Source organism: Eumetopias jubatus, unplaced genomic scaffold (genome assembly GCF_037043125.1).
Source record: "Eumetopias jubatus isolate StellerSeaLion01/CBP00866 unplaced genomic scaffold, mEumJub1_p1.0 scaffold_2, whole genome shotgun sequence".
Classification (NCBI taxonomy): Eukaryota; Metazoa; Chordata; class Mammalia; order Carnivora; family Otariidae; genus Eumetopias; species Eumetopias jubatus.
Genome location: NW_028274808.1, coordinates 197,819,258 through 197,845,375, shown reverse-complemented (window position 1 = coordinate 197,845,375; position 26,118 = coordinate 197,819,258). Strand labels below are relative to the sequence as shown.

The following is a 26,118-nucleotide window of genomic DNA, read 5'->3' as shown; positions in this document are numbered from 1 at the left end:
TGTCGGGACTGAGGGCTGTACCTCCCTGGGGCGGAGAGCTTCAGCCAGTGGCATGCACCCTACCCCCACCCCGCATCAGAGCTGCACCCTCCTCTTTCTGGCAGCTCCCCTAGGTCAGGCCTGCTGGGGCAGCTGGGGGGGGGTGGCACATTCCAACTCACCCACCTCTGGGGCTGGCAGGGGTTCCCCAAGTCCAGCCACGTCTCACAGCCCCACCCACCCAGGAAATGGCCTGATGTGAGCTCCCGATTCCCCATTGCTGGCTCAGCCCAGGGCAGGTCCAGACAGGAAGGCCTACGCTGAGACCATAGGGTGGGGGTGGGGAGGAGGGCCCAGAAACCACAGGGACAGGCCGGGAGGGAGCCACCTGCACACAGGCTGGCCCCACGTGGGGCTGGGCCACCGTGTCTGGGGGTAGGGATCCCCTAGGGCTGCTGCTGACATCCTGGGGCTCCCCTGGCCCACAGGGGTCTCTGAGCAGGGCAATGCTCTCCATCAGACGCCAACATGCTGATCACAGGAGGTCTGTCCAGTAACATTTAGAAAACCAGGGTGGAGGCCCTGCCTTGAGACCAGGCTGACACAGAGGGTCAGAAGGGACACACGGTATTCCCTCCAGGTGCCTGCACTCAGGCTGACCCCCAGACACCCCCAGTCAGGACAGGGCTTCTCAGATACCCCTGAGCTTCAGACCCTGACACATTGGGGGCTCCCCAGTGAGCACCAGCAGTGGCTCTTGGGGTGGGGGGTCCATTAGAATCTCAGGAGAGAGACTTATTGCTGGCTAAAGGGGATTCCAACACTACTGGGGGGTTCTCCACTGGCCGTGACTGCTGCACGCCCTTCCTCCACGTCACCACCAGGGGGCACTTGTGAACAGACCACGCTTGGCTCCCAAGAGACGAGCCGCCAAGCTTGTCCTGGTTGGTGCCCAGCCTGGAGCTCAGCTCTGTTCCCGGTGCCTCTCATGCCACTTCCTGCCATGCACTTTACATGGCAGCCACCCCCATCCCTGGGGGTCCTGCCACTCCCCTTAGTGGTTCCCCTTCACAACCAGCTCTGCTGCCGTACCCTGAAATCCTGGCTGCATTGCACCTAGTTCACTCCTGGGGTCGCCTCAGATTACTGACTCAACTGAAGGCTGTCTCTTCCAGGAAGCCCTCAGGGCCCTCTCCATCTTGCTTCCCCCCCCCACCCCCCCGCCCAACCTCCTGCATCTTCTATCTATGTCTTGGCATTTATCACGTTTTCTCCTTGCCTCCGCTTGCCTTCCCTGTTGGATGGGGTGCCCTTGGGGGTGTGACTGGGGCCCAGCCCACCCTGAGCTACTCCTTAGGGGTCTCAGGGCTGTCTAGTCAGTGGCTATTAATGTTCCAGAAGGCATTGGGGTGGGCCACCTCCTTCCACTTCATCCTGAACACCTCCTGCAGGAAGCTCTCCTTGATCTGTTCTGCCTAGGACAAAGAGATTTGTGTCAACCAGGCATCTGCCAGTTGCAGAAAGTCAGACAAGCCTAAGCTTGTTCTGGGCAGGTATAGGCAAGGCTACCCCAGGGCTCAGGTGTACCCTGGGACCATCGCTTGCTCTGTTCCCATCTCTGTGCCTTCCCACCTCTCCTTACACACTAGCCTCACCCTGTCCTGCAGCTCCCGTCGCTGCTGGGGCTGACGCTCCTAAATAGTTCCCCTGGCGTTGACCTCACCGCCCACAACCCTCCCGGTGTCTATGGGAAGGTCTCTTGGAGGGTCGGATTGGCTTCAGGTTCCGGGCTTACTTTCTGAGCCAGTCAGCCTGGACACGATTGTTGGATACCTCGCTTGGCCAGCAGGGGGCGTGTAGAGCCCGGAGCTCCACAGTCCCTCAGCTGTGCCCAGTGCAAAGAGCCCTGGGGACAAGAGCGGTGACTGAAGCCCCCCCCCCCATGCAGATGAAGAAAATGAGGCGAGCAGAGGTGAAGCAACCTGTCTAGACACAGTCCAGCGGCAGGGGCTTTTTTCTGTTAAGGGAACCTTCTGGAATGTAAGCAGTGGGCCATTCTGTCCTGGCGTGGTTTGCAGGGAGCTGGGACCTGGTGCTCTGAGATGAGAGAGACCCTCCTCCTTGCAGGTGGGGACGGGGCTCCCTCTTCTGCCCAATTTTGTGGGTTGCCAGTGACTTTAGTGACCTCACTCGGCCTTCCCCTTGGTGGATCAGAAGCTGGGGTAGGGGACTGGGGGCAGCTGCCTTCCCATTTTCTCTGCCCTCCTGGCCTGGAGGTGGGGGGGGGGTGCTCCAGCAGGACCCTTCCCTGAGAATCATGCCTCATCCACTCTTTCCTTCCACTGCCCTAGTTGGGGCATCCTGTCTCAGACCAAGCCGGGCCTTCAGGCCAGGGCAACGATTAGAATCAAGGAATACCTCTTGGAGTTTCCCGGGCCCCACACTGCCCCGTTTTACCAAGAATCCCATACCATGCTCACCAGGAGTTGGGGTTCCTCGTTACCCCCCTTTTATTGATGGAAAAGCCTGCATGAAGGTGGGGGACACGTTAAGGGCAGAGCTAAAACTTGGACCCGGGGGTGCTGGCCGGAGCACCTGCCCACGATACCTGGGCTCGGGGCGTGCCTTTGCCTTTAAGGCCCAAGTAAAGCAGGTGGAGAGAGAAAGGCCTCTGACCCCATTTTTTACAGTGAGGGCCAGGCACCAGCCCCTGACCGCCCAGAGCCTGGGGCTGCCCCACCACGTTCCTGACCCCAGTCTGAGCTCCGCAGCAGCTGCTCTGGGCCCAGGGAGGGGAGGCCTTGGCCCCATGGGGATCTCAGACTCGCCATCCAGTGTGGGTGTTGGAAACCACAGCTGCGTCCTGGCCCCGGGCTCCTGAGTCTGCCCCCGAGGAGGACTGCTGTGGGTTTTGTGAGCACCCCGGGTGGGTCTGTGGCCAACAGGTGGCCCCTCTCCTCTGCAGGCTCTGGGAGTGACCACCGAATAGGGCAGCCCGGTGCAGGGCGGAGGTCACAGGGTGAGGCCAGACGAAGGAGGGGGTGCCACAGCTGCTCGCCCTGGGGGAAGGGGAGAGCCCCCCTTCTCTTGCTGGCATCTCAGCAATGTCCCCTGAGTCCCAGGGCCGGGCACAGTCGGTGCCGAGGAGGGAGCAAAAGCAGGAATCACCTTCTAATAAAGCTTGTGGCCAAGGGCATCTGGGCCATCAGCATGGCCTACCTGTGCATTTGCTGTGGGCTCCTGGCAGGTGGGGGCCTTCCCCGTGGCCCAGCCTGGCACAGCACCTGACACCAGGGGGCACCCGCTGTGCGAGCGAGGGGGGCATCTGGCAGGGCCACAGGCGGGTCCCCCTGACTCCGCCCTTGTCTGCTGAGCCAGACAGGCCTGATGGGTTGCTGTCCTGGGTCGGGAGGTCAGAGTTCATCCCGGCTGGTGACCCCCGAGGTCTGAGCATCCCCCTCTGCAGGGCGCGTGGCACAGTCTGCCCCTAACGTGCTTCCTGTCTGTGCAGGTATGAGCCTGGCATCTGCAGATTCCAGTCTTGGGACCCCCAAGAGCACAGGGCACCAGGGACACAGCAGAAATGGGACCCGGTGCCTATGTGGCAGGACCCTGTGGTTTGCGGGGCACAGACTAGAGCAAAGCTCAGAGGGAAGCCCTGGGCAGGAGGGGAGTGGCTGGGGGCCCATCAGGGGAGGGGTCTGGGGATGGCCTCCTGGAGGAGGTGCCCTCAAGTCTCAAGAAACCAGTAGAAATTTGCCCACAGAGGGTGGAAGGGCACTGGGGCATAGGGAACAGCATGGCAAAAGCCTCAGGAAAGGAAGTAGCCATAGCTGATGTTGAGGGCCAACGGATGTGGCCATAGCTCGGTGTTGAGGGCAGAGGTTAAGTCTCAGGGTGAATAGGGGCTCTTGGGCGTCCCTGGGGTGGGTGCTGTGAGAGAGTCCAGCGTGGGGGATAATGGGCTTGGGGGTCAGAAGCAGGGGGACCAGTGAGCAGGCTGTTGCAGCCGTCCCTCGGGGCCAGAGACAAGGGTGATGTGGGCGGTGAAGGTAGAGGAGAAGGGCTGGAGTCAAACCACCCTCAGGGCATCTGAGGATGGACAAGAGCTGGGTCGCGTACACCCTTGGGGGTGGCCCCGGGGGCCGGGGTTTCCCATCCACCGTCCACCACAGAGACCCGGGTGGAGCCTTCGAGAAAACATACCCCCTTTCTGGAAAGCAAGAGATGTGTGCAGAAACTCCCCAGTGGGGTCGTCACCTCCTGGGCTGCATGAGGATCTGTCCCTGAATGTCCACTCGTTATTGCAAGAGTTAACCAACGAGCCCCCTGCAGCCCCCTGCCCATCAGCCTCGGGACTCTGGCACTGGGCCGCAGGGTGGCCCCTCTTGCCCCTCAGCCTCGGTGGCAACGCTGACATCATCTGGTCCTGGTCCCCAGCTCTGTCCTCCGGCGCGGGCCTTCTAAAGCCCCTAACACGGGCACTCCACGGGCTGGGCCCCGGGAGCCCCCTGGACTGGCTGGCGTCCCTACGTCTCCAGTGGGCTCCCTGGGGCCTGATGTAGGGGGCCTGCCTTTCCGCAGGAGAACCGCTCTGGGTCTCTGACCTGTTGCCCACTGTCCCCTTCCCGTGGCCTGGTCTCAGTTCTGAACTGCAGCTCGAGGGAGGGCACTCGGGTGATGGCCTGGCCTGGCCCAGGGTCCCACGCTGGACTGTCACCTGTTGGCTGCGGTGGCCAGACGCCTGGATTCCGAGGGCTGCCACTGGCCCGCACGCCAGCTCTGAGGGCAGCTCTGTGACAAGCCCCGTGGGCTTGGGTTCCAGTGACGAAGTCACCAGCCCACTCCCCGTTCTCACACGGGGGGATCCGTGCTACGCGGGAGAGGCCTCACGGGTCACAACCTGGGGCGAAGTCCGAGCCAACCCGGCCGTCGTCGGGTCGAACTGATGTGTGAGGAGAGGGGCTTCTCCTGGAAGGTGGGAGCGGGAAGGCCTCTCCCCACACAGCGCGGCCCTGCACCTCCCCACGAGCCATGTCTTTGTCTCTACAAGCAGCGGGTTTGTTCCCATGGATTAAGGTTATATGGGCAGAGTTAGGGAACAGAAGAGCGTAGAGCCAGCCTGCCTTCCCCTCCAGAGATGCCACAGACCTCCAGAAAAGGCTGAACTGCCTGGCTGCGCCCCTCCCCCAGGCACAGCTACAGAGAGGCCCCTCCGCCCGCGCGGCCCTGTCCCGGGTCAGGTGGAGAGTGGAGGTGGGCGAGGCGGCCTGCTGCTTTCCTAGGACTCCCCCCGGGGGGAGTTGGGAAGGCCTGTGACCCTTCTGCTGCATTCACTCACTCATACCTGCAGATACCCCTAGAGCACCCACGGGGTGCTCTGAACTTGCACGTGCCGCAGTGAACAAGAGAAGCTTCTGGCCCTTCCTTCCCTACGGTTCGCAGAGCATCTGTGGCCTTTTCCCCGAGCACCAGGCCAGGGTGCTCGGCTTGGCCCCGTTGTGTTTGCGGCTGAGGGTTGGCATTTGCTGCCCCGATGAGGCCAAGCCAGGCCCTGGGGCTCAGACAAGACACGCCTGCCCCAGGAGCCCCCACCGAGTGGTAGAGACAGGCCCCCCCCGACGCTTGCCCGCGGTGGCTAGCGCTGTGAGGCGTTCCCCGCCTGCCCCTCTGGCTCCCGACCGCCAGGGGCTGGCTCGACGGCCGCCGTGCCCTCTGGCTTGAGGCCAGCTTTAACCAGTGGGGACACCAGAAGGAGGTCTGAGGGCAGCAGAGAGAGACAGGGTATTTGTCCCACCTCCCTCCTTGTCCTCTGAGCCAACTGTGTCCCTGTGGGCACAACTCTAGTCAGCCACCTCTCTCTGTCTCTGTCAGCCTTCCTCCCCTCACCCCTCAGGCCTGGGGGGGATGTTGCAGCCCCAGGGCTCGGCACTTTCCCTGTGGTTCCCTTAGAACCTTCCAGAACATTTGTGCATAACCTCTTTATGGAGCTCCTCTCCAGTCACCCACTTGGCATGTGCCCTCTGTCCTCTGCTGGGGTCCAGGTGACCCCTGCCTGGGTCTGCCTGGACACCCCAGGAACATCGCAGAAGAACAGCTTTCTGGATGAGGTTTTCCACCCCCACTGCCCCCAAGCACCCTCCCCCGCCCACTGATCTCACAACACAAGGTCTGACAAAGCAGGTTGGGTGGCAGGGGGAGGGGACACCAGAGGGTGGCCCTGTGGATTGTGGACTCTGGCTCAAAGCCTCGCCTCGTGGGTGCAGGCCGTTTCCAGGAACCGCACGTGCAGGGCAGGCAGGGGAGGCCCCGAAGCCGCTCGTGGGTGGGAACCCAAAACCTCTACTTCCCTCCAAGGAACTATTGGCCAAGACTCGCCAGGCGCCGAGAACCCGAGGTCCTTCCTGGGAAGGATCGGAACTCCGAGGGGCTGCCTTCTCAGTGGGAAAGGAGACAGACGGTTGTCAGCCCAGCCCCTGCCCTCTGCCGGGGAGATCGCTCCCCTCGGGCAGGTCCAGGAGCCAGGCCACTGTGAGGCCTCCCCACCACACACCCCGCCCCACCCTCTAGAAGGGGCTGACATTGAGAGATGGCCCACCGGCTCTGGTAGAGATGCTGCGGGGAGGGAGGCCCCGCGTCTACTCTCCTCGTGTGTGTTTAGCGGCCCACGTTCTCCCATGGAAGGGGACATGTCATTTTCAGCCTGTGACTCAGCACCATCCAGGGCCTCCGAACCCCCCCCCCCCGCGCCACCCCCGGGAGCGTCTGACCTCCCACAGCCCAGGTGCCTGATACGAGAACGTCTCCCGGTCTGTCCAGGGGACGTCTGCCTCCGGCATCTCCTGCTCGTCTGCATTGTTCCCCTGACTGGGGCGATCTTGAAGACATGGCCTATGTGCATAACCCTTGTAAACTAGGGGTCCACGGGGCTCTGTCTTGGAGCAGTGACACCCCGAGAAACATGCTCAGCTTCCCAAGGGAGGAAAGGAGTTCCAATCTGTACGCACCCTCCTGAAGAACGTTGAAGGGGCCCTCATTTCCTGGAATGCCCTCCCTCCTCATTTTGCCCCCCTCTCCCTGCCTGGCTCCCTGCCTGGCTGCTCCAGGGCCTCTCCTGAGCCAAACCCCAAAACCCCTTCTCTAGGCCTAGGCCCCATAGCTGGCATCCTGGCTCTCCCAGCTCTTACCATGCAGACTGACATGGCCTTTCTCCCATGGCCCAGGAACCCCTTTTTCTTGGGGGAGGTGGGGGGGGAGAAACGCAATGGATCACGAATGTCAGATTCTCTAGCAGGACAGGGAAGTGCATGAACATCCGCACAGCACCCGTGTGCAAAGAGCATTTAGTCTTCACCCAGCTACTCACAACAGGAGGGTGCTGGGTGCCCGTGGTGAAGGGTGCGGCGGGTGGGGTCGGGGCCAGCCCTGGGTCGGCCTTGGAGCCTGCAGTTGGGCCGGCGCTTCTGTGTTGATTTGCCCTCGGCTTTCCCTCTGCTGGTGCCTAGTCTCTCCTGGAGGCAAGGGAGAGTACAGGAGAATTTCCTCCGTGGTGTCTGGGGTAGAGCATTAAGGGGTCTCAGGGGAGCCCGCGTGTGGATGGCAGCTGAGCTGTGAGGGAGGACCAGAGCCCAAGAGGAGGGAAGGTGGGGACCGGACCGTCCCTTCCCCTGGGGGAGGGGGTGGCCCTGCAGCCCCGGGTTTGTCCCCGGGGGCGTGGCACATTTCCACTGGCCTCCTCCCCGTCTGACGTGTCTCCTCCTCCCGCCAGCGTCATCATGACAGGGGCCTACAACAACTTCTTCCGCATGTTTGACCGGAACACCAAGCGCGATGTGACCCTGGAGGCGTCGAGGGAGAGCAGCAAGCCCCGGGCCGTGCTCAAGCCGCGGCGCGTGTGCGTGGGCGGCAAGCGCAGGCGGGACGACATCAGCGTGGACAGCCTGGACTTCACCAAGAAGATCCTGCACACGGCCTGGCACCCGGCCGAGAACATCATCGCCATCGCGGCCACCAACAACCTGTACATCTTCCAGGACAAGGTGAACTCCGAGATGCACTAGGTGCGCGTGGAGCCCCGTCCTGGACACGAGCAGCGCCGCCCGGAGCGGCCCTGTCCCTCCGGCCCAGGCGGCCTCTGCTGGTCACACTCTCTGTTTGGAAACAGGAGTCAGGAGGGCTCATAGCCACAGACCGTGAAATGGACGTGATCGTGGCCTTGGGGTCCAGGCCCTTCATTCCCGTACTTAACCGTGAGCTGCCTGTTCCACAATTAGGACTTAGACATCTCCGGGTTCATGCTTCTCTTCTTCCAGCAGCAACTTTCAGGGGAAGTGGGCATCCTGGGCACCCCCCTCCCCCGGGCCCTAGATCAGGGTTCTGGGGACAGAGGACAGACTCAAGCCAGCCAGGGATTCTTTTGGTTATCAATGGAGCAATTTCCACTGTCTCAGAGCCGAGGGTCTTCCCTTGGCCTTTTGGATCGTGAATTCATGCTGAGAATTGGCAGGTGCAAGCTCCTCTTTTAGGGTCTTTTAGTGTCTTTCAATACCCCAGGTCCGGCGTTTCCTGAGAGGAAAGGGGGCACTGAAACCCGCCTGTGTGTGTGTGCTTGTTCTTCTCACCGTGTACCCAGCCTTTGCTGAGCGTGGGCCAGGGGCCAGGCACGGTGCTCGGCCCGTTAGGCGCGTGGATTCAGTCCCCACTCCGCGGGGCTCTCCTGTCCTGCTTCACGGTCACTGGGCACCTCGTGGGAGCTCACATGGGCCCTGTCCGTGACCCTGTAAGGTGGGTGTCCGTTCACTTACTCCATAAACACCAGCCCCTCACTGAGTGCCAGGCTCTGTGCCAGGCGCCAGGGACGAAAGGTGAATAATTATCATCCCCACTATACACACGAGGCAACGGGCCCCGACAGAACAAACAGTTTGTCCAAGGCACGCAGCGACCAAGTGGTGGAGTCAGGAATCCCGAGCACTGGGCGCTTTCCGATCCACCACGTTGGCGGCTCGTGTTAAAGCAACGTTCTTGCCTGGAAGGTTCTGGAAACACCTCTTCATCTTAGGAGGTGGGCGATGACGAGGGTCCGGGGCGACCCGAGCCGCAGCACGGAGAATGGAGAAGACCCCGGTGGTGCCAAGCTCTGTGTGGTGACTTCAGACCCCCACCCTCTTGGGGGCGCCTCGCTGCACCCACATCTGTACCCCAGCCCCTTGTTTAGGTGCACTGAGCTGCCTCCAGGAGGAAATTGCATGTTATGACCATTTCAAGATACATTTTCTTTAACGACCTGGCCTCGGAGGACTCTTTCCTGAGGGCCTCAGAGAATGCCTGTCTCCGCGGCACCTGCTCCTGCCACGTGGTCATGGAGACCGTCTCGCCCATCCCCCCACTCGTCTTCTCTGCCTACAATTACAGCGAACCACTGGCTGTGCGTGGGATTCAGAGAACAGAGTGCAGAGGCCGAAGCCAACATTTTTTTTTTTTTACAAGAAGTAACCCAACCCAGGAAACAGACCCACCCGAGATTTTTCTCAGTGGATAATGGTATACTTTCGTGTGTGTCAAAGCACAAAACGCATGTGCATTCACTTCTGGCCATATGATATTTACACAAGGAAATGAGTCCATTGTTTCGTTTTGGGTTTGTTTTTTAAATCAACATGAATGAAGAATGTTTGTTTATATATCACTGTAAAATCCAGGTGACCTGGACAGTATTATATGTACATATCTATTCTAATTAAAATTAACAATCACAGGATTGGATTCCTTTTCTCCCCCCCTTTGTAAAGAGGTTCAAGAATGTGGTACCTTGTATAGAAAACTTGTTGAAGCCAAAATCCAGCTCTTGAGGGCCTTACACAATTACGCGGATATTTGGCACAATCCGTTTCCCTTTGTGATTCAGACGCTAAGAGGAGACTTGCTTTTGCAGCTGGAGGTTACTGTCAGATCGTAGATTTCACATTTACCGTCTACAGAGTAACGACCCTTAACACTACATTCAAAGGGAGGTCTTAATACAGTTCCTGGTTCTTTACTCCTGTTTTAAACTTTGGATACCAAGCCAAAAAGGAAAAGAAAGAAAGAAAATGATCTTAGAGGAAAAGCATGTCTTCAGATTCCTGGAAAATCGTGATATCCAAAGCAAGTTGTGAATAATGACACATGTTGGGGGTGGGGGGCAAGACTAGATGTATGTGGCAGACGGGCCAGTAAAATAGTCACAAACTCTGCTTCTTACTGTTTAAATTTTCTGCTCTTCTTGAATGTATGAGCGTTCACATAGTCATTGTGAAGTTGTTGGGTTGTTCTGTTTTTATTCTAATACTCTGAGGACTGAGCTCCTGGTGGCGTCGGGTATTGTGGTGGTAGGTAGACAGACCTGATCACTTTGGATTCCATAGCTCATGGGTGCATTCTGGTTTTCTTCAGTATCTCAGATTATTCAACTGTTGAATAAAATTATAAATATGTTAATACCAGCTTTTTCCAATAAAATAACAAATGTTACATCGAACATGAGACTCAGAATGCCGTTTGTTTCTAACGAGGCCAAGCCCAGGGCGGTGGGTGCTGGTTCACCTCAAGGCTCTGTGACCTCTAGCTCTTAATGAAGTTTTTAACCTTTATGAGCTCTGATTTCATCACTGGAGAAGTGGAGCTAACCTTGTGAATCGGATAGCACCTGCAAAGCATAGTGTCTGGCACATAAGCTCTCAATAACTGATGGTTGTTTTGCCCTTTGTTTTGTTTTGAAGCAGGTGCACATAGCCCACCATGATTTCCAGTATTCTCACACTCTGTCATGATCTTTTTCACCACTTCAGCATGAAGGTATGGTACCGATGAGGGCATGGAGGTCCAGAGAGGTTAAGGAAGTAGCACGAGATCACACATCATGTGTTGGAGCGGGTTTCAAGCCGCTGACCCACATACTCGTCTGGGCTCCATGTTATCCCTTTTGCAGGGGAAGAGGAGAATCCTGCTGTTATACCCACTTTACAGATAGAGAAACTGGGGCTCAGAGAGGTGAAGTGATTTAACCTGCGCCCAAATTCACAGAACCAAGGAGTGGTGGAATCCGGATTCAAACTCAGATGGTGAACGTGCCAGGCACATGGTGGGTGCTCAGAGGATGGTCAGGAACGTCATGGCCTTGCTGACCAAGCACCAGCTCGGGGCTGTGCACGTGTGACCTTGAGATGAGAGGTTATCCCGGGTCATCAGGCGGCACCCATCTGTCACATGAGTCCTTGTCAGCAGAGAACCTCAGAGGGAGAGGAGGCAAGAGACGGAAGGTCAGATGTGGTAGGAGGGTCCCACCTGCCATTTTTGGCTCTGAAGATGGAGGGGGCAGTCCACAGGCCCAGGAACATGGGCGCCCCGATTTATTCCTCACTGACTCCCATAACAACTCTGAAAAGACCATCCTTACAGCCTTGATTTCTCAGAGGAGTTATCTGAAGCCCCGGAAGTTTAGGGCACCTGCCCAAGGCTCACTGCCCACATGGTAATGACCACACTAGTGACCACTGAGGGCCACCAACTCAGCCCTTTGCAGTCATTATTTCATGCCACGGTAGACCCACGTGGTAGGTAACTATTACTGCTCCTGTTCTAGAGATGAGGAACTCGAGGCTCAGAGAGGTTAGAGAACTTGCCCAGGACCACACGGTAAGGGCAGAGCTAGAACCCACGTGTCTGAGACTTGTGTCCTGTGCAGTCATAGGTTCTGGAGCTGGGGTCCGACCTTAATCCTGTCTTGACCTCAGTGCCTGGTTCTTCTGGCATCGACACCCCTGGGGCAAAGAGTGGCCAACTGCGTGCAGCTTGCAAAATCGAGAGACAACTTTATGATTTCTGCTGGTACTAGATTCCTTATTTACGTGCACTGCAAAGTTGCCGCACGGGAACTTCTGCTACTTTTCACTGAAAGGGGGCCCTCTTGCCGAAATTCACACAGCCTCCTCGTTTTAACTTAGACGTGAAGTCCTCCAGGTTGGAAAGTGCCTGGGGAAGGCGTGTCCAGGGGTCAGAGCAGCTGTAAGAGCCGGACTGGTGGGGTCGGGGGGAACCCCGCTGTGGTCAGGGCCCTGCTGGGCACTTCCTTATTCATCTTCTGCAATCCTGAGAGGGATCCCTGAGGAAGTGAGGCTTGGGCATCTGACAAACCCCAAGTCACGTAACTGGTGGCTGGTGGGACAGAGATTTGGGTGGTGCTCAGGCCCCTCCTCCAGCAGGACAACAGGGAGTCTCTGACCAGGAGGACAAATGATCTTGGCAGGAGCGGGAACTTGATGAGAGGGGACCGGGGGCCAGTGTGGGCGACCCCACGGCATCTTTTCAATCTAGCTTAGCTCTGGGCTGACTTGGAACATTGCCGTGGCCCCATGGGCAGAAAAACTGCACTTGCCTTAAGCTTCGTTAAAGTAAACTGAGGCAGGAGTGACCAAAACATCTAGAAAAATACGACTGATTCAAGTAAGGAGAAAGTGTGGGGCCACCCCCCTTGGCTGGCAAATCCAACAGTCTAGGAGTCTTCATGACAACAGTTGAAGGCACCTGGGGACTTTTAAGGGGATTGGGGGCAAGATTCTGGACGAGACAGGGCTGCTGGCCTGGGGATATGCTGGGGGCACAGCTATAGGAGACCTGGGTTCAATCCCAGGTTTAATCGCAGCCTCGTCACTGACCAGCATATAGGCTGTATCTGTTATCTACTGCCCCCTAACAAATGGCCCCCCGGTGTAGAAGTTTGAAACCACGGCATTTATGGTCTCACACGGTTTCTGAAAGTCGGGAATCGGACATTGATGAGCCGGGTGTTTCTGGCTCAGGGCATCCTTCACCTGTGAAGAACTGACTGGGGCGGAGGTTCTGTTTCCAGGCTCACTTACACGGCTTGAGGCTTTGGTGCCTTGCCGCGTGGGCTGTCCCCAGCATAGCCTACTCACCCAGGGTGACCGATCTAAGATAGAGACAGCGCCCAAGCCGAAAGCCACGGTCTTTCTGTAATCTCCGAGGTGCTACCTTGGATTGGTCACATAGCCCGATCCTGGGGCCACGGGGCAAGAAGCTGTAGCAGGTGGTGGGGGTCACTGGGGGCCATCTGGAGACTGACTGCCACAGGGGTCCCAGCAAGCCACTGCACTTCTCTGAGCCCAGGGTTTGTTTATAAAGCAGTGACAATAACATCGACCGCACGAGGGGTTTTCGAGACACTCAAGGGTGCTGATGTCCACAAAGCCACTGTCACCGCATCTGGCATGTGGGAGGTGCTGTGTCTCTGTAGAGACCTAGTCAGCCTTCCCCCGACCCCTTGCCCTGGGCCCACGTGCCCTCCTTGGGAGGGCTGACATTCCGAGGGCTCTTCCAGCTCTGTGGAGATTGGGAGGCAGGAGGGTGAGCTGACCCGTCACCGCTGGTCTCCCGGTGGCTCTCAGGGTCAGGTGTCCCTCAGCCTCACCCGGGGGCCCTCCCAAACCCCACGGCCCAGCCATCAGCATCTCGGACTGGGATTCATTCAGCACAGGAACTTTTTAAAGCTCATCAGAGGTGGGACGTCTGGGTGGTTCAGTCAACTGGGCGGCCGACTCTGGATTTCGGCTCAGTTGTCATTGTGGGGTCGTGGGATCCAGCCCCATGTCAGGCTCCGTGTGAGTGTGGGGTCTGCTTGTCCCTCTCCCTCTGTTGCTCGCCCTGCTCACTCTCTCTTGCACTCGCTCCCGCTCTCTCGATAGACTAAATTAACAAAATCTTTAAAAAAAATAATAAAGCTCATCAGAGGACTCCACCGTCCTTAAGAGACCGGTTATTCTGTTAATTAAAAAGGAAAACAGTGCCTTTCTGGAGAGCAGGAAAAGCAAATGATCTACATTTTGTTGGGGGGAAGCTGAAAACTGTGTGTGGGACAGTTGATTTTCACCACTTCTGGAAAGAAAGACCCAGCGCCCCAGTCTTCTGTTCTGTTTCTCCCAGACTACTTTTCAGGGCCACCTGCAGAAGGTAACGACATGAGAAAGACTTGAACAAAGGCTTATCAGCTCTGGGGTGGTGTCCTAGCAACAGAAAAGCTTTTCATGCTTGAAATAATTGCCCAACTTGCAAGTGATTCATTTCAAACAGCCGTGTCCCCCACTCCACTTTTTTTTTTAAAAAAAACAAAGTCCCATTATCTCTACCTGGAGACTGTTCGCATTTCCACAGGGCCCACGCAGTCAGATGACATGATGAATTTCAGGGAGGAGGGACTGAAATCTGCAAAAGGCAATGGCAGTATTAGGACAAAGTACAAATGAAAATGGAAAGGAATCCATTATTAGAATTATGCAAAAGAGAAGTCTAAACATGCAAAATAGATATGAATGTTTGGAGCAGTGAATTATCCGTTTAATTCATCTGTAAAGCCTATGAGAGGTGCTGATGACCATCTTGTTCATGAACGTGCCAAGTAAGAGCTAACTTCACCTTGGAAGGATCATCTTTTCTTTTGGCAAATCTACTTAATCATTCGCCCGACGGAGGGCTTCTGAGCACCCACCGTGTGAGCAGCATGGATACCCCGTGGCTCCGAGCTGGGACACTGGAGCCCAGCTGCTGGGACTCACATCCTGGCTTTGGTGGATCCTTGGGGATGTTACCCCCACCTCCCACCTCTGTGCTTCTCAGTTTTCTCACCTGCAAAGCATTGGAGAATGACAGTACCTAGCTCAGGGAGGTGGTGTGGGTTAAACAAGAGAATCTTTGTGTAAGTGGTCAGCCCATAGCCCGAGCTCCCTGGGAGCCTGTTAATGACATCGTCGCTGGTCCCTCCCACTGTGACCCCACCTTCAGCGCAGCCCTGTGGAACGCTGCATCATGGTCCCCACCATCCTTGGAGGACACCGGGGACAGTCAGTGCCCGTGCTGAGCATGAGGACGGGGTCTCACTGAGGGAGGAGGGAGCACGGGGGTGAGCTGCAGCCCAGATCCGCAGGCTGACCAAGGCTGGCTGGTCTCGTCTAGGGTTCGAGGGTCTCCGCAGGACCCCTGGCGCTGCTGGCCTGAATCGGGATTCCCTGCAGCCATGCAGGGTGGGAGCATGGTGAACGTCGGCCGCGTACAGCCCCGGCAGCCTCTTTCCCTCTGGGCTCTGCCCTGGTCAGGGAAATCCCTGCTCCCGGTGAGCACGGGGTGGCCGGGGGTGTCAGTGCCTGTGCCCTGCCCCCCTGGCCCTGGGGTTGCCGTGTGGCTCCAGCCAAGAGCCAGGAGAAGAACGGCCTGCGAGGCCCAGGTGAGCCCTGTGACTGCGGAGTGCCTAGTGTGGTGGCTTCACTCTGCAAGGCTGGCAAGAGGGAGCAGGCGCAGAATGCGCCTCTGTCCTTAAGGCCACTGCCTAGAAGTTGCCCGTGTTCCCTCCGATCACTCCCACTGGCCGGAAATGCACCGGGCCAGGGAGGCTGGAAAACACGGTACTTGCCGCGGGCTCGGCTCCGAGTCAGGTGCTACTGCCGTAGGAGGGCACTCGGGGGGACGTGGCAGTTGTGTCTGCAGAAAGCTGGGGTGGTGCGCCTTCCCCGCAGCGCTTGTGCCCAAGCAACTCCCAGAGAAGCCAGAGTCAGCCAGAAGCCGCCAAACGATCCTAGCAGAGAGAGGACGGCCGCGGCCACTCGGTGTGACTGTCGCCGGCTCCCGGGGGCCTGCTTCCGGGACGGTGACGTCAGCGCCTAACTGATACTCTCCCACAGGTTAACTACCCACTCAGGACAGACAATGCTGCTTTCTGAAGGTGCCGACGGTGAACCAGGGAGGAGTGGGGGCAGGGGCCGCGGGGCCAGGGCCCTGGGTGGGAACTTCAGCCTGAGGGCAGGCGCCGGTGAGGCCCCAGGGGGACGAGCAGGATCCTGACCTGCGGCCTGGCTCCAGCTGGAGAGCTGGAGCCTCTGCGTGGCTGACTTGGGGCGTTTGGTAAAAGGAAGAAAACCCCTCACTTCCAAGGACGAGAAGCCGAGCAGGAGGCACCTGGGGGTGGGGTCTCAGGAGCATGGGGCTGTACTCACGGGGAGCGGGGAGCTCCCGGACCACTGGGCAGGGGCAGTGTGTGCCAGGACCCTACGGCTGGCTCACATCTGACGCCCTGGGGCTCCTGCTCGGGTGGGCCGGTCACCATCAAAAAGCCTGGGCCCGGGGCAACTGCGTGGCTCAGTCGGTTAAGCGTCTCTTTCTACTCAGGCCATGATCTCAGGGTCCTGAGATGGAGCCCGCATCAGGCTCGGTGCTCAGTGAGGAGTCTGCTTGTCCCTCTCCCCCCTCCCACTCTGTGCCGCAACCCCCCCCCCCCCCATGCTCTCTCTTCAACTGGAGAAAAAAAAAAAGCAACCAAAAGCCTGGGCCTGTTTTCATCAGCAAGCCAGAGGGAACGAGTGCCGGGGCAGGCAGCACATGGCACGGGCCCCACAGGGACAGAATGGAGGAGGCAGCCGGGAAGTGAAAATGACAAGCCAGACGAGTCCTCAGGTGCTGGGTTCAAGGGGACACAGAGAGATCGGGACGTCAGCTGAGGCCCAAAGAGCATCCCTGGGCCGGGGAGTCAGAAGAAAGACCACCAGGTTCCAGCGGCAGGCGGGTGGCCAGCAACGCTGAGCCGTGGGGCTGGGGGTGAGGCCACACCGGTCAATAGAGACGCTGAGGTCGGGGAGGCAGAATGTGGACGGCGGGGCTCGCCCTGGGACTGCGCTGTGCCGCCGGAGGATTCGGGGTGCCGACAGGCGCTTCTGCCCCCAAGCCAGGCAAGAAGGAGAGTGGAGAAGGAAGAGAGAGTGGACCGGGAAAGAGCCCCAAGGTCCTGGGAGAGGGACGCCCACGCCAGTCCCCGTTGCCCATGGCCTGTCACACACGGGCAAGTCTGTCCCTGTCATTCGGGGCGCTCGCCTCTGTCAGCTCGACACTCTGAAGAGACCTCATGGTTCTTTGTGCCACCCAAGTGGGTCTTCCGTGAGCAGCTTCCCGGTGCCATATTCCTCCCCAGAAGCATGACCAGACGCCGCCGCCTTGCCCCAGTGCAGACCCTCCCTGACGCTCCCTGGACGGTGGGCCCAGCGGGTGTTTAGACGCGGTGCTGACTGACAGCCGGCTGCCCCTAGTTCTTTCCCGCCGGCCCGAGGGACAGCCCCTGTGGGCGGTGTTGTGGAGAGAGAATTTAAGCCCCAGCACAGTGTGATTTCTTCGTGGCCCCGGGAGAAAGAGTGGGACCTGGTTCCCATCCCAGCTCTGCTCCCTCCTAGCCACGTGACGTCGGGCAAGTCCTGCCCCATGACGCTGAACGATGCTCATATGTGAAAAAGCGTGTGTGTTGGGGGGAGGTTCATGTGGGACCGCTGTGGGCAGTCCAAGTGAGTTCATGTGAACGACGTGCCAGACCCACAGCCCAGCTCTGAAACTGGTTTCGGGGCACCCTTGGCCCCCAGCAGCGTGAGCTCGGCAAATGCCTCCACGAGGCTGACACCCGGTCCTGGGCCAGGTGGCAGCAGCCTGGCTATCACTGGGAAAGCGGGACAGCCAGCACGTCGGGGAGCCCCCCGGGCCGCGGGCGCCAAGGACAATCTGATGGTCACGACTTCCTGGAAGCAGTTGAAGAGCAAGTGTCCAGAACCGAACGGCTCACAGCCGGCCAGGTCGGGTGAGAAGCAGGGGACAGCCTTTCAGGGTCTTACTGGGGCCCTGGCTTCAGAGCCAAGAGGGCTTCCCAGCCACCCGAAGGACCCAGGCGCCCTTCCAACCTGGCCACCGGACCTGCAGCTGTGTCCAGCAAGCTGTGGCCTCCTGAGCCACGCCTGACGCCTTCCAGCGGGTGCCCCGAATGATGCACAGTCCTCCGACCTCTCCAGCTGCAGCCCCTCCCTCGCTATCAGAATGGGGAGCACGCTGTCCTCCCAGAGCCTCCTGACCCCGACCCCACCCCAGGCTGGAGGGCTTCCCTCCCTGCCTCCTGTGTCTGACGTTCGGGGAAGGGCCCTTCTGATGGAATCAGGGCCACTGACATCCGACCTACGTGACTTCCCTGGGGGTGGGGGCTGGGTTTGACTCAGACTGGGGAGCAGCAGCATCTGCTCAGCATCACAGTGCAATAAATATTTGCTCGTGGCTGTCAACACGTACATTCGGGGCTCATTAGTTAAGTTAAATAAGGAATGTTGTTTTAGGTACCGACCAAACTTTTCTGAACGTGCAGTCATGAGGAAATAAACCCGTGATGCAGGACGGAGGGCGGGACTGTGTCCTGGGGGGCCTGGCTGGGGGCTGCAGGCAGGTCGTCCTGACACCAGGCCCACGCAACCAGTCCCAACCTAAACATGGTTAAGTAAAGTTTGTTTGTTTTTAAAGATTTTATTTATGATGAGGAGAGAGAGAGGGAGGGAGGGAGGGAGGGAGGGAGGGAGAGAGGGAGCAGGGAGAGGGACAAGCTGACCCTGCGCTGAGCGCCAAGCCCAACTCAGGGCTTGATCCCAAGACCCTGAGATCAAGACGGGAGCTGAAACCAAGAGTTGGCCCTTAACTGAGCCACCCTGCTGCCCCAAGTTTAAGTTTTTATTTTTATTTATTTTTAAAGATTTTATTTGAGAGAGAGAGAGAGAGAGAGAGAGAGAGAGCACAAGCAAGGGGGAGGGGAAGAGGGAGAGGCAGGCTCCCCACTGAGCAGGGAGCCCCACACGGGGCTCGATCCCAGGAACCCAAGATCACAACCCGAGCTGAAGGCAGATGCTTAACCACCTGAGCCACCCCGGCGCCCCGAGTTTAAGTTTTTTTGTTTTTTTTTTAGATTAAACTTTTTTCACACCCTCAATGATCTTTTTTTTTTAAGATTTTATTTATTTATTTAACAGAGACACAGCGAGAGAGGGAACACAAGCAGGGGGAGAGGGAGAGGGAGAAGCAGGCTTCCCACTGAGCTGGGAGCCCGATGCGGGGCTCGATCCCAGGACCCTGGGACCATGACCTGAGCCGAAGGCAGACGCTTGACGACTGAGCCACCCAGGCGTCCCCCCAAGTTTGTTTTTAAAAAGCTAGAGGGGACCTTACAGGTGGTGCAGTGAGGGTCTAAAGGTACAGGTCTGGAAAGCTTGAACCTGCCTGAGGTCAGACAGCCGGGAAGGCACAGGAGAGGTACTCCCACCGGCCACGGATGTTGCCTCTGAATTTACAAATAACACATTCTTCACTCTGTGGATTGGAGTTCTGTACATTTAGTTGAGAGAGGGTTTCATGTTTAAGTTTTGGAAACCACGGACCTAGCCCAGACTGTCCATTCTGCAGATCAGGGCACAGGCCCGGGGACAGGGACTGAACCGCTGCGGGCCACGCAGGGGTTTGTGATGGAGGCGGTAGGTCTGGGGTCCAACCCCCACTCTGGGGTGATCCCCCTGAGACCACACCACCCCCTGCACTGAGCAGGCGGCTCTGCTGGGGGCCGAGTGGCAGCGTGGCGGCCCAGGGGACAGATCTCGGTGCAGCCCTGGCCCCGCGGCTAGTGTGCAGCGTGACCCCGTCTCTGAGTCTGTCTTCCCCTCCGTGTGTCAGGGTTGTCCCCGTACCTCCCCGCCTCCGAGTGCAAGGATCACATGAGGTCACCGTGTTCCCCCCTCTCTGGACCATCAGTGGGGACTCTGGAAGGCAAGGACACACTGTGAATGCATTTTGTGGCCTCACAAATCTGGGATCAGAGAGGGGGATGGGCCGACCTTTCACCTCCCCTCACCACCCAGGGAAGGAACCCGGGAGCAAACCCGGCACCGAGGGATGCCGCCCTGCGAGCACCCCCCGCGTGCGGGATTTCAGGCAGACCCCCGGATGATGCAGGAGGAGTCGACACGGGAGGGGTGCAGCTGCCACCCGCCATGGCCAGATGGGCCACGGCCACGGAAAACACAGGCAGCCACCCCCGGAACGGTCAGTGCAAGGTCTCCAAACCACAGAAAGAATGTAGGAAGGACTCCAGGTTTCCTGACCTCTGCAAAGACGCAGACCCACGGCTCACCGGGGCTCTGCCCCTGGGGAGGAGCAGGGTGGTGGCTTTGTCCTCAACCTCAGGGAAGAAACAAAAGACCTGGGGCACTCAGACACAGGTCGCTGAGGGGGCATGAGTTTACGGAGGGACCAAGCTGCTCTAGCACCCCTAAATGGCTCAAGTTCTGATTGTCTTTCTGTGGCATTATCATTGTGCATCACCGAACACAGGATATGGTTGCACAAACTTCTTGCCCACAGGGTGGCTGCTCCAAACCACAAATAACCACGTGTGTGCCATCTGATCCATGACCTGAGTCTCACAGATCCCTGGGACCACGTGGGCTCCTCTGCCCATAAGACCTGATGCACAGCTGGGCAGCCGTGGGCAACACTGGGGAGGGGGCGCCAGGGTCTGCACACTGATGGAGGACAGGGAGGGGGGCACGGAAGGGGGGGTGTCAGCTACTGAGAATGTCAGTTCTGCTCTTTGTAAGTCACTTTAGTGAGTTCAGTGCAAGTATAGACACCTGTTCACGAATGTACACGAAAAGTTTTTTTAAATAAAAAAAAGACAAAGAGTAGATTTCATGAAATATTTTTATTTTGGCTGCTTGAGGACTTTCACTTTCTGCTTCCCAGTACTGAATGTGGCCAAGCTTTTCTGAGCGCCACAAAGGGACACTCCAGAATCTTCCTATTTCCTGGTTCGGGTGGATGCATCAAGACCCTCGTCGCCTCGCCCACACCCCCTCGATAGGAGAGCCGCAAGGCGGCCGTGGGACCCAGGCCGCCGCCTCCCCCAGCCTTGGCGCGCCAGAATCAGGGGCTGACAGGCTCCTGGCCCTGTGTCGGCCCCAGATCGGCAAACAGTGGTTGAGGCTCAGCAGTGACCAAATAAATAAGAAATGCTCTCAGGGACTTCACACAGCAGCACACGTGATTCTTTAAAAAACAAATCCAACACAAAGGGGAACAGGGCCCGGGGGGCTTGGAAGTGGAGGCAGGGAGCAGCTCACCGGTAAAGAGTTCTTGGGGGCGGGGAACTGCTCGTGCAGCCCGGCGCCCCAGCTTCGCTCCGCGGGGTCGGGACTGTGGGTCGACACCGTGCATGCAATTCCCCCGACGCCCAGTGCTGCAAGTGCACAGAGCTGGCGCTCACGTGGGGGGTGGGCGGGCTGCACATGACCAGAGGTCTCCGAAGCACTGCGTCCGCACGTATGCACACGCACGCACACGCACGCACTCCGCGTTAGTGCTGTGCCATCTGGCTGAGGGGCCACACAGGGGTCGGGTCCTGACGCTGGCAGGCGCTGACGGCTCCTCCGGCGGGGGACGCACCCTCACGCCGCCGACAGGAACGGGAAGAAGAAGAAGTCGAAGGCGAACTTGACCGCGCCGTGCACGGTGCTGCGCCAGTCGTGCTCGATCTTCACGTGCCGCCGGGCGGGTGACAGCTGGGCCATGCAGTTGAGGCAGCTGATGGCCTTGAGCTCGAAGACGGGCCACTTGCTGCCCAGGCGGCCCTCGAGGACGGTGCTGAACTCGATGAGGCTGCCCTGGCGCAGGCTGAGCAGCACGTCCTTGAACTCGCCGCTGGCCCGCAGCACGATGTCCTTGGTGACGTCATCCTCCTCGGGGCTGCGGGAGCCGTTGGCGCCGCTGCTGTACGGCATGCCCACCGTGATCTCGAACTTGTAGCGGTCGAACTTCTTGATGTGGCAGGGGTGCTTGGCCAGGCGCTTGAGGCGGCAGAGCTCCTCCTCGGCTGTGGAGGCGTTGCCGGGGCTGCAGGCCGGGTAGGCCTCGCCGTACAGGCAGCGCATCCAGTCGCCGATGAAGAACGGCAGCATGTTGATGGCCGACTCGGCGCTGTTGTCGATCTCCGTCACCCGCACGTACTTGAAGCGGCCCGTCCACGTGACCCGGTGGCCCTCCAGGTGGCTGCACAGGATCTGCGTGCGGGCCATGTTGGTCTCCTTCCAGGCCCGGGGCCCGCACAGGAAGCCGTACTGCTGCCAGGTCAGCGTGGAGTTGTAGACCTTCATGCCCTCCAACCGGTACACGTAGAACCAGCAGAAGAGCACGATGGCCGTGAGCCACACCAGGATGAGCTTGACGATGGAGCTGCGCGTCAGGGACTTGACCATCTCCACCACCGAGAAGCTGGCCTTGGTCCAGCAGCGGAACAGCAGGGGGACGCTGCACGCCACCACGGTGATGGCGATCTTGGTGAGCTCCAGGGTCAGGAACCAGCGGGCAAACTGCACCACGCCCATCAGCGCCAGGCCGGCCACCAGGATCGGGAGGGCGAACAGGAAGAGGAAGTAGCCCATGGAGGCGCGGATCAGCCCCAGGCCGGTGGACTCGAGCAGGATGACCACAGACAGCTCGCACCACATGAAGCAGACCAGGTAGGGCACCAGGTAGCAGTAGGTGCCCTTGAAGTTCCTCAGCTGCGCCATGCGGAAGAAGAGGTAGAGCAGGTAGACGTAGAGCAGGCAGGGCAGGCTGACGTTCAGGACGATGAGGTGGCCCACGGGCACGGTGAAGAAGGTCTGGCCCAGGAGCTTCAGGTGGTGCCAGTCGACGGGCAGGGTGGGCAGCAGGGAGAGCAGGCCGGCGGCCACCTCGGTGACCAGGGCCCTCCTGGTGTAGGGCTCGGCGGAGGTGCTCAGGCTCGTGTAGCTGGTGGCGGTGAAGAAGATGGACACGACGGCCAGCTCGGAGCAGGGGATGCAGTCCTTGCTGGCGATGGGGAAGGAGAAGATGACAAAGACGACGGACAGCAGGAAGTGGAGGTAGGGCTCCAGGTGGTTCCAGCCGAAGTTCACCTCGGCCTGCTCCACGTCCAGGTTGGGCTCGAAGCGCAGGAGCAGGCCCGTGAGGGTGCGGAAGCTCTCCCAGGCCCTGCTGTCTTGGAAGACCTTGAGGGTGCAGATGACCATGGAGACAAATGACAGGTAGAAGACGACCAGGGGGACGAAGAAGGCGAAGAAGTCGATGGTCAGGTTGCTGATGATGAAGAAGAAGAGGAGGGCGTTGATGTGGTGGGTGGGGACGATGGTGGACAGCCAGTGCATGCCCGCCCGGGAGGCCATGTCGATCAGGTACTCTTTGATTTCCATGATGGCATGCAAGGGGTACTTGACCACCTGGGGGGGGGGTGGACACAAAGGGCATCGGAAGCAAGCCAGCACCGGAGCCCCCCTGCCACCCTCAACAGTCTGCCCACCACCCAAGCTGTGCTTCAAGTGAACGGCTCACCCCTGAGGCCCTGGTCCCAGCAGGTCCTTCCCCTGGTCAACACCGTGTCCATGCGGTGACGTCGTCCCCAGGCTCTACGGTCTAGACCGAACCTCCCTCAATCCCACCCAGTCCTGCAGGTCCTGGCTCCTCTCCTGTAGGCCCCTGGAGTCCATCCCTTGGCTCCCCTCCCGTCCCAACCTTCTGCCAGGGTTTCCGGACTCCTGCGAGCCAGACCTCAAGCACCTGGAGGAACGCACCTGGCTCCCCTCCTCCCTTGCCACAGGGTCTCACTGGTGGAGACAGGAGCCCTGGCTGCTGGCCAGGGAGAGGGGCTTGTGACCTGGTCGCCCCCAAGGCAAGGGCTGCCCTCCCGAGCCTCGCTCGGCCCACCCAGTCCACTAAGCGCAGAGGAACTGATACTTTCACGCCCATGAAGGGCTCTGAACTGTCCCAGGAGCGGCAGCGGGTGCCGGTACTCCAGAAGGAGGGCTCCGTGCAAACACGAACCGTGGGGGCTCGGCATGTCATAACCAGATGGAGATGATTCATCTGTAAGGCGCCAGAGGAGACGTGCTCGCTCGTGGCAGGGGACCCCGAGGAGCAGCTGCCTGCTACCACCCACCTACACACTCCCGTGCTGCTCAGAACAGACACACAACCCCCATGGCCACTCCCGCAATCTGCGCCCGGTGCAAAGGGCAGGGTGACCGTCAGACTTCACACAGCAAAGAACGAACAAGGGACATGGGGGAGGTGAGCAGGGGGGCAGCCTAGAGGACGAGGCAGGGGGTGGTTCTGCCACCCAAGCCAGACCCTACACCTGTGCACAACTCCCAGAGGCTTCCGGCCCTGCCAGGGCTCAGGGAAACGAGAGAGAGGCTGGAGGTGCCAGCCTCAGGTGGTGTGGCGTGGAGGAGGGCAGGGGTCCGGGTGTGTGTGGAGGGCCAAAGGCGTGGACCACTGAGTGCACAACATCACCCACGTGTGGGGGCAGGGAAGCCGGGCTACGTGACAGACGCCCGCCCCTGCCCAGGTGAGGTGGGCAGCATGGCCTCCGCCTCCTCTGCCCGGCCGGAGGGTGGAGAAGACCGGCCAACGAGGGGGATCCTGGGGAGAACATAACCGAGACCACACCCGGATGTGGCTGTCATCTGTCCAAGAACCTCGGCTGTCAACTCAGGATGACTTGGAAGCAACTGGACAGTGTGTTTTCCACAGATGAGAGGGAGCCGGGCTCGTACAGGAGTCGGAGATACTAAAGAACGTGTGTGCGTGTGCACGCCTGTCCACACACACACACACACACACACACACACGTACGTGTGTGAAGAGCTGCATTCCTTCTTACACATCTGGGACAGCCCACTGACTCTTGTTCTAGAACAAGCAAGGAAATGAACAAACGACCCCCCAGCTCACAGGCGCCATCCTCCCACGTGACCAGGGATGGGCACTAGCGAGATCGGGGCCTCGGAATGTGAGCCTCAGCGGGTACTTCTGAGCCGCTGTGAACATGGACTCACTCCAGGCTTCCCCTGGGAGGGGCCCTCGGACACAGAGCCAGACCGGCCAGGCTCAAAGTCCCCGCGTGCGTCAGCCGCGGCCGGTGCAGTTAATCCCCCCCGGAGGCGGCCCGGCCAGCGGCAGGACAGACCACAGGCGTCCCCCGGGGCTGCCTAGCTCACTGTCCTCCTCTGTGCAAGCAGCCCGCGCCTGAAAACTTGAAAATGAAGCTGACATTCTCCCCTCACCTGAACCATTCACACCTCTTCTTTGTGCCCTTGAGGCCACACAACAGGGTGGAGAGGAACTTTAAAAGACAGTGAAACTTCTCAAAAAAAAAAAAGAAATCTGGAACTAGAGGGTATCATGCTAAGTGAAACAAGTCAGTCAGAGAAAGACAATTATCATAGGATCTCATTCATATGTAGAATTTAAGAAATAAAACACAGGAGCATGGGGGAAAGAAGGGAAAAATAAAATGACAAAATCAGAGAGGGAGACAAACCATAAAAGACTCTTAACTCTAGGAAACAAACGGAGGGCTGCTGGAGGGGATGGGCATGAAGGAGGGCACGGGAAGTGATGAGCACTGAGTGTTACATACAACAGAGGAGTCCCTGACCTCTACCTCTGAAACCAATAATACTCTATATGTTAATTGAATTAAAAAAAAAAAAAAGACAACGAAGCTTCTTGAACATGATGTCCAGTGGTGTCCGGCCTCTGTCTGCACACTGAGGTGCCTGGGTCACTAGGCCCAGGGAGTCCCCTCCTTTCAGGGCCCCAACTCAGCCCCCGGGAGCTTCCACCCAAGCCCTCCTCTGGGGGCTCCACCCAACTGGGAAACGGAAAACCTTTTCTGTAGACCAAGTCCAACAAATTAAAACGAGCCGTTCTCTGAGCAGGGAAGAAATTTAAAAAAAAATGAGCAGGGAGTCAGTTCGGTGACAGGAAAGCATCTGTCACTAGGCAGGTCACAGCAAGGCCATCTCAACCCGACTCGGCTCAGACCCGAGCGAAAACGTGCACACAGTGGACTTCCCGATGACTCAGTGTGTAACTGTGGATTTTTAAATATTGCTAAATTTACTCTCTGCCCCGAAAGGCTGGGGCAGCGCGGGGCTCGGAGTCTGGAGCGCGCCTGTGGGGGCCATGCCCGCCGCCGGAGGCGCCTGGCATGTCACGGGGGCGGGAAGATGGAGTGCGCCACCCTTCCCCGGGCTCCGCAAGACCACGAAAAGCTGGGACAGCCTTTGGTTTCAGAGACGCCTGCGAGGATTCATCATCTCTTTTACAAAAGACTTTTAACGAGACAAACTATAAAGGCATCAAAGTGCTCTGACCATTTCAAAAACCGAAAAGAAGACAGAGCCTCTTTTACTTCTTGTTAGAATACTTTAAATC

At 58.7% G+C, this 26,118-nt stretch overlaps 2 protein-coding genes across 3 annotated transcripts in view; one reads left to right on the top strand and one right to left on the bottom strand.

The window, feature by feature from the left end:
• Positions 1-10,485, top strand: part of PPP2R2C (protein phosphatase 2 regulatory subunit Bgamma) — a 133,714-nt gene extending 123,229 nt beyond the window's left edge. Inside the window, exon 9 of the mRNA XM_088020884.1 lies at positions 7,748-10,485. Within this exon, the coding sequence (XP_087877010.1) occupies positions 7,748-8,039 (292 nt within the window). The 3' untranslated portion in view covers positions 8,040-10,485. The remainder of the gene's footprint in view (positions 1-7,747) is intronic.
• Positions 10,486-20,544: 10,059 nt separating this feature from the next.
• The window catches only part of WFS1 (wolframin ER transmembrane glycoprotein), a 31,303-nt gene continuing 25,729 nt past the window's right edge, over positions 20,545-26,118 (bottom strand). For both annotated transcript variants that reach the window (XM_028089093.1, XM_028089088.1), the window contains exon 8: positions 20,545-23,117. In XM_028089093.1, coding sequence (XP_027944894.1) covers positions 21,306-23,117 — 1,812 coding nt within the window. In that variant the 3' untranslated portion in view covers positions 20,545-21,305. The remainder of the gene's footprint in view (positions 23,118-26,118) is intronic.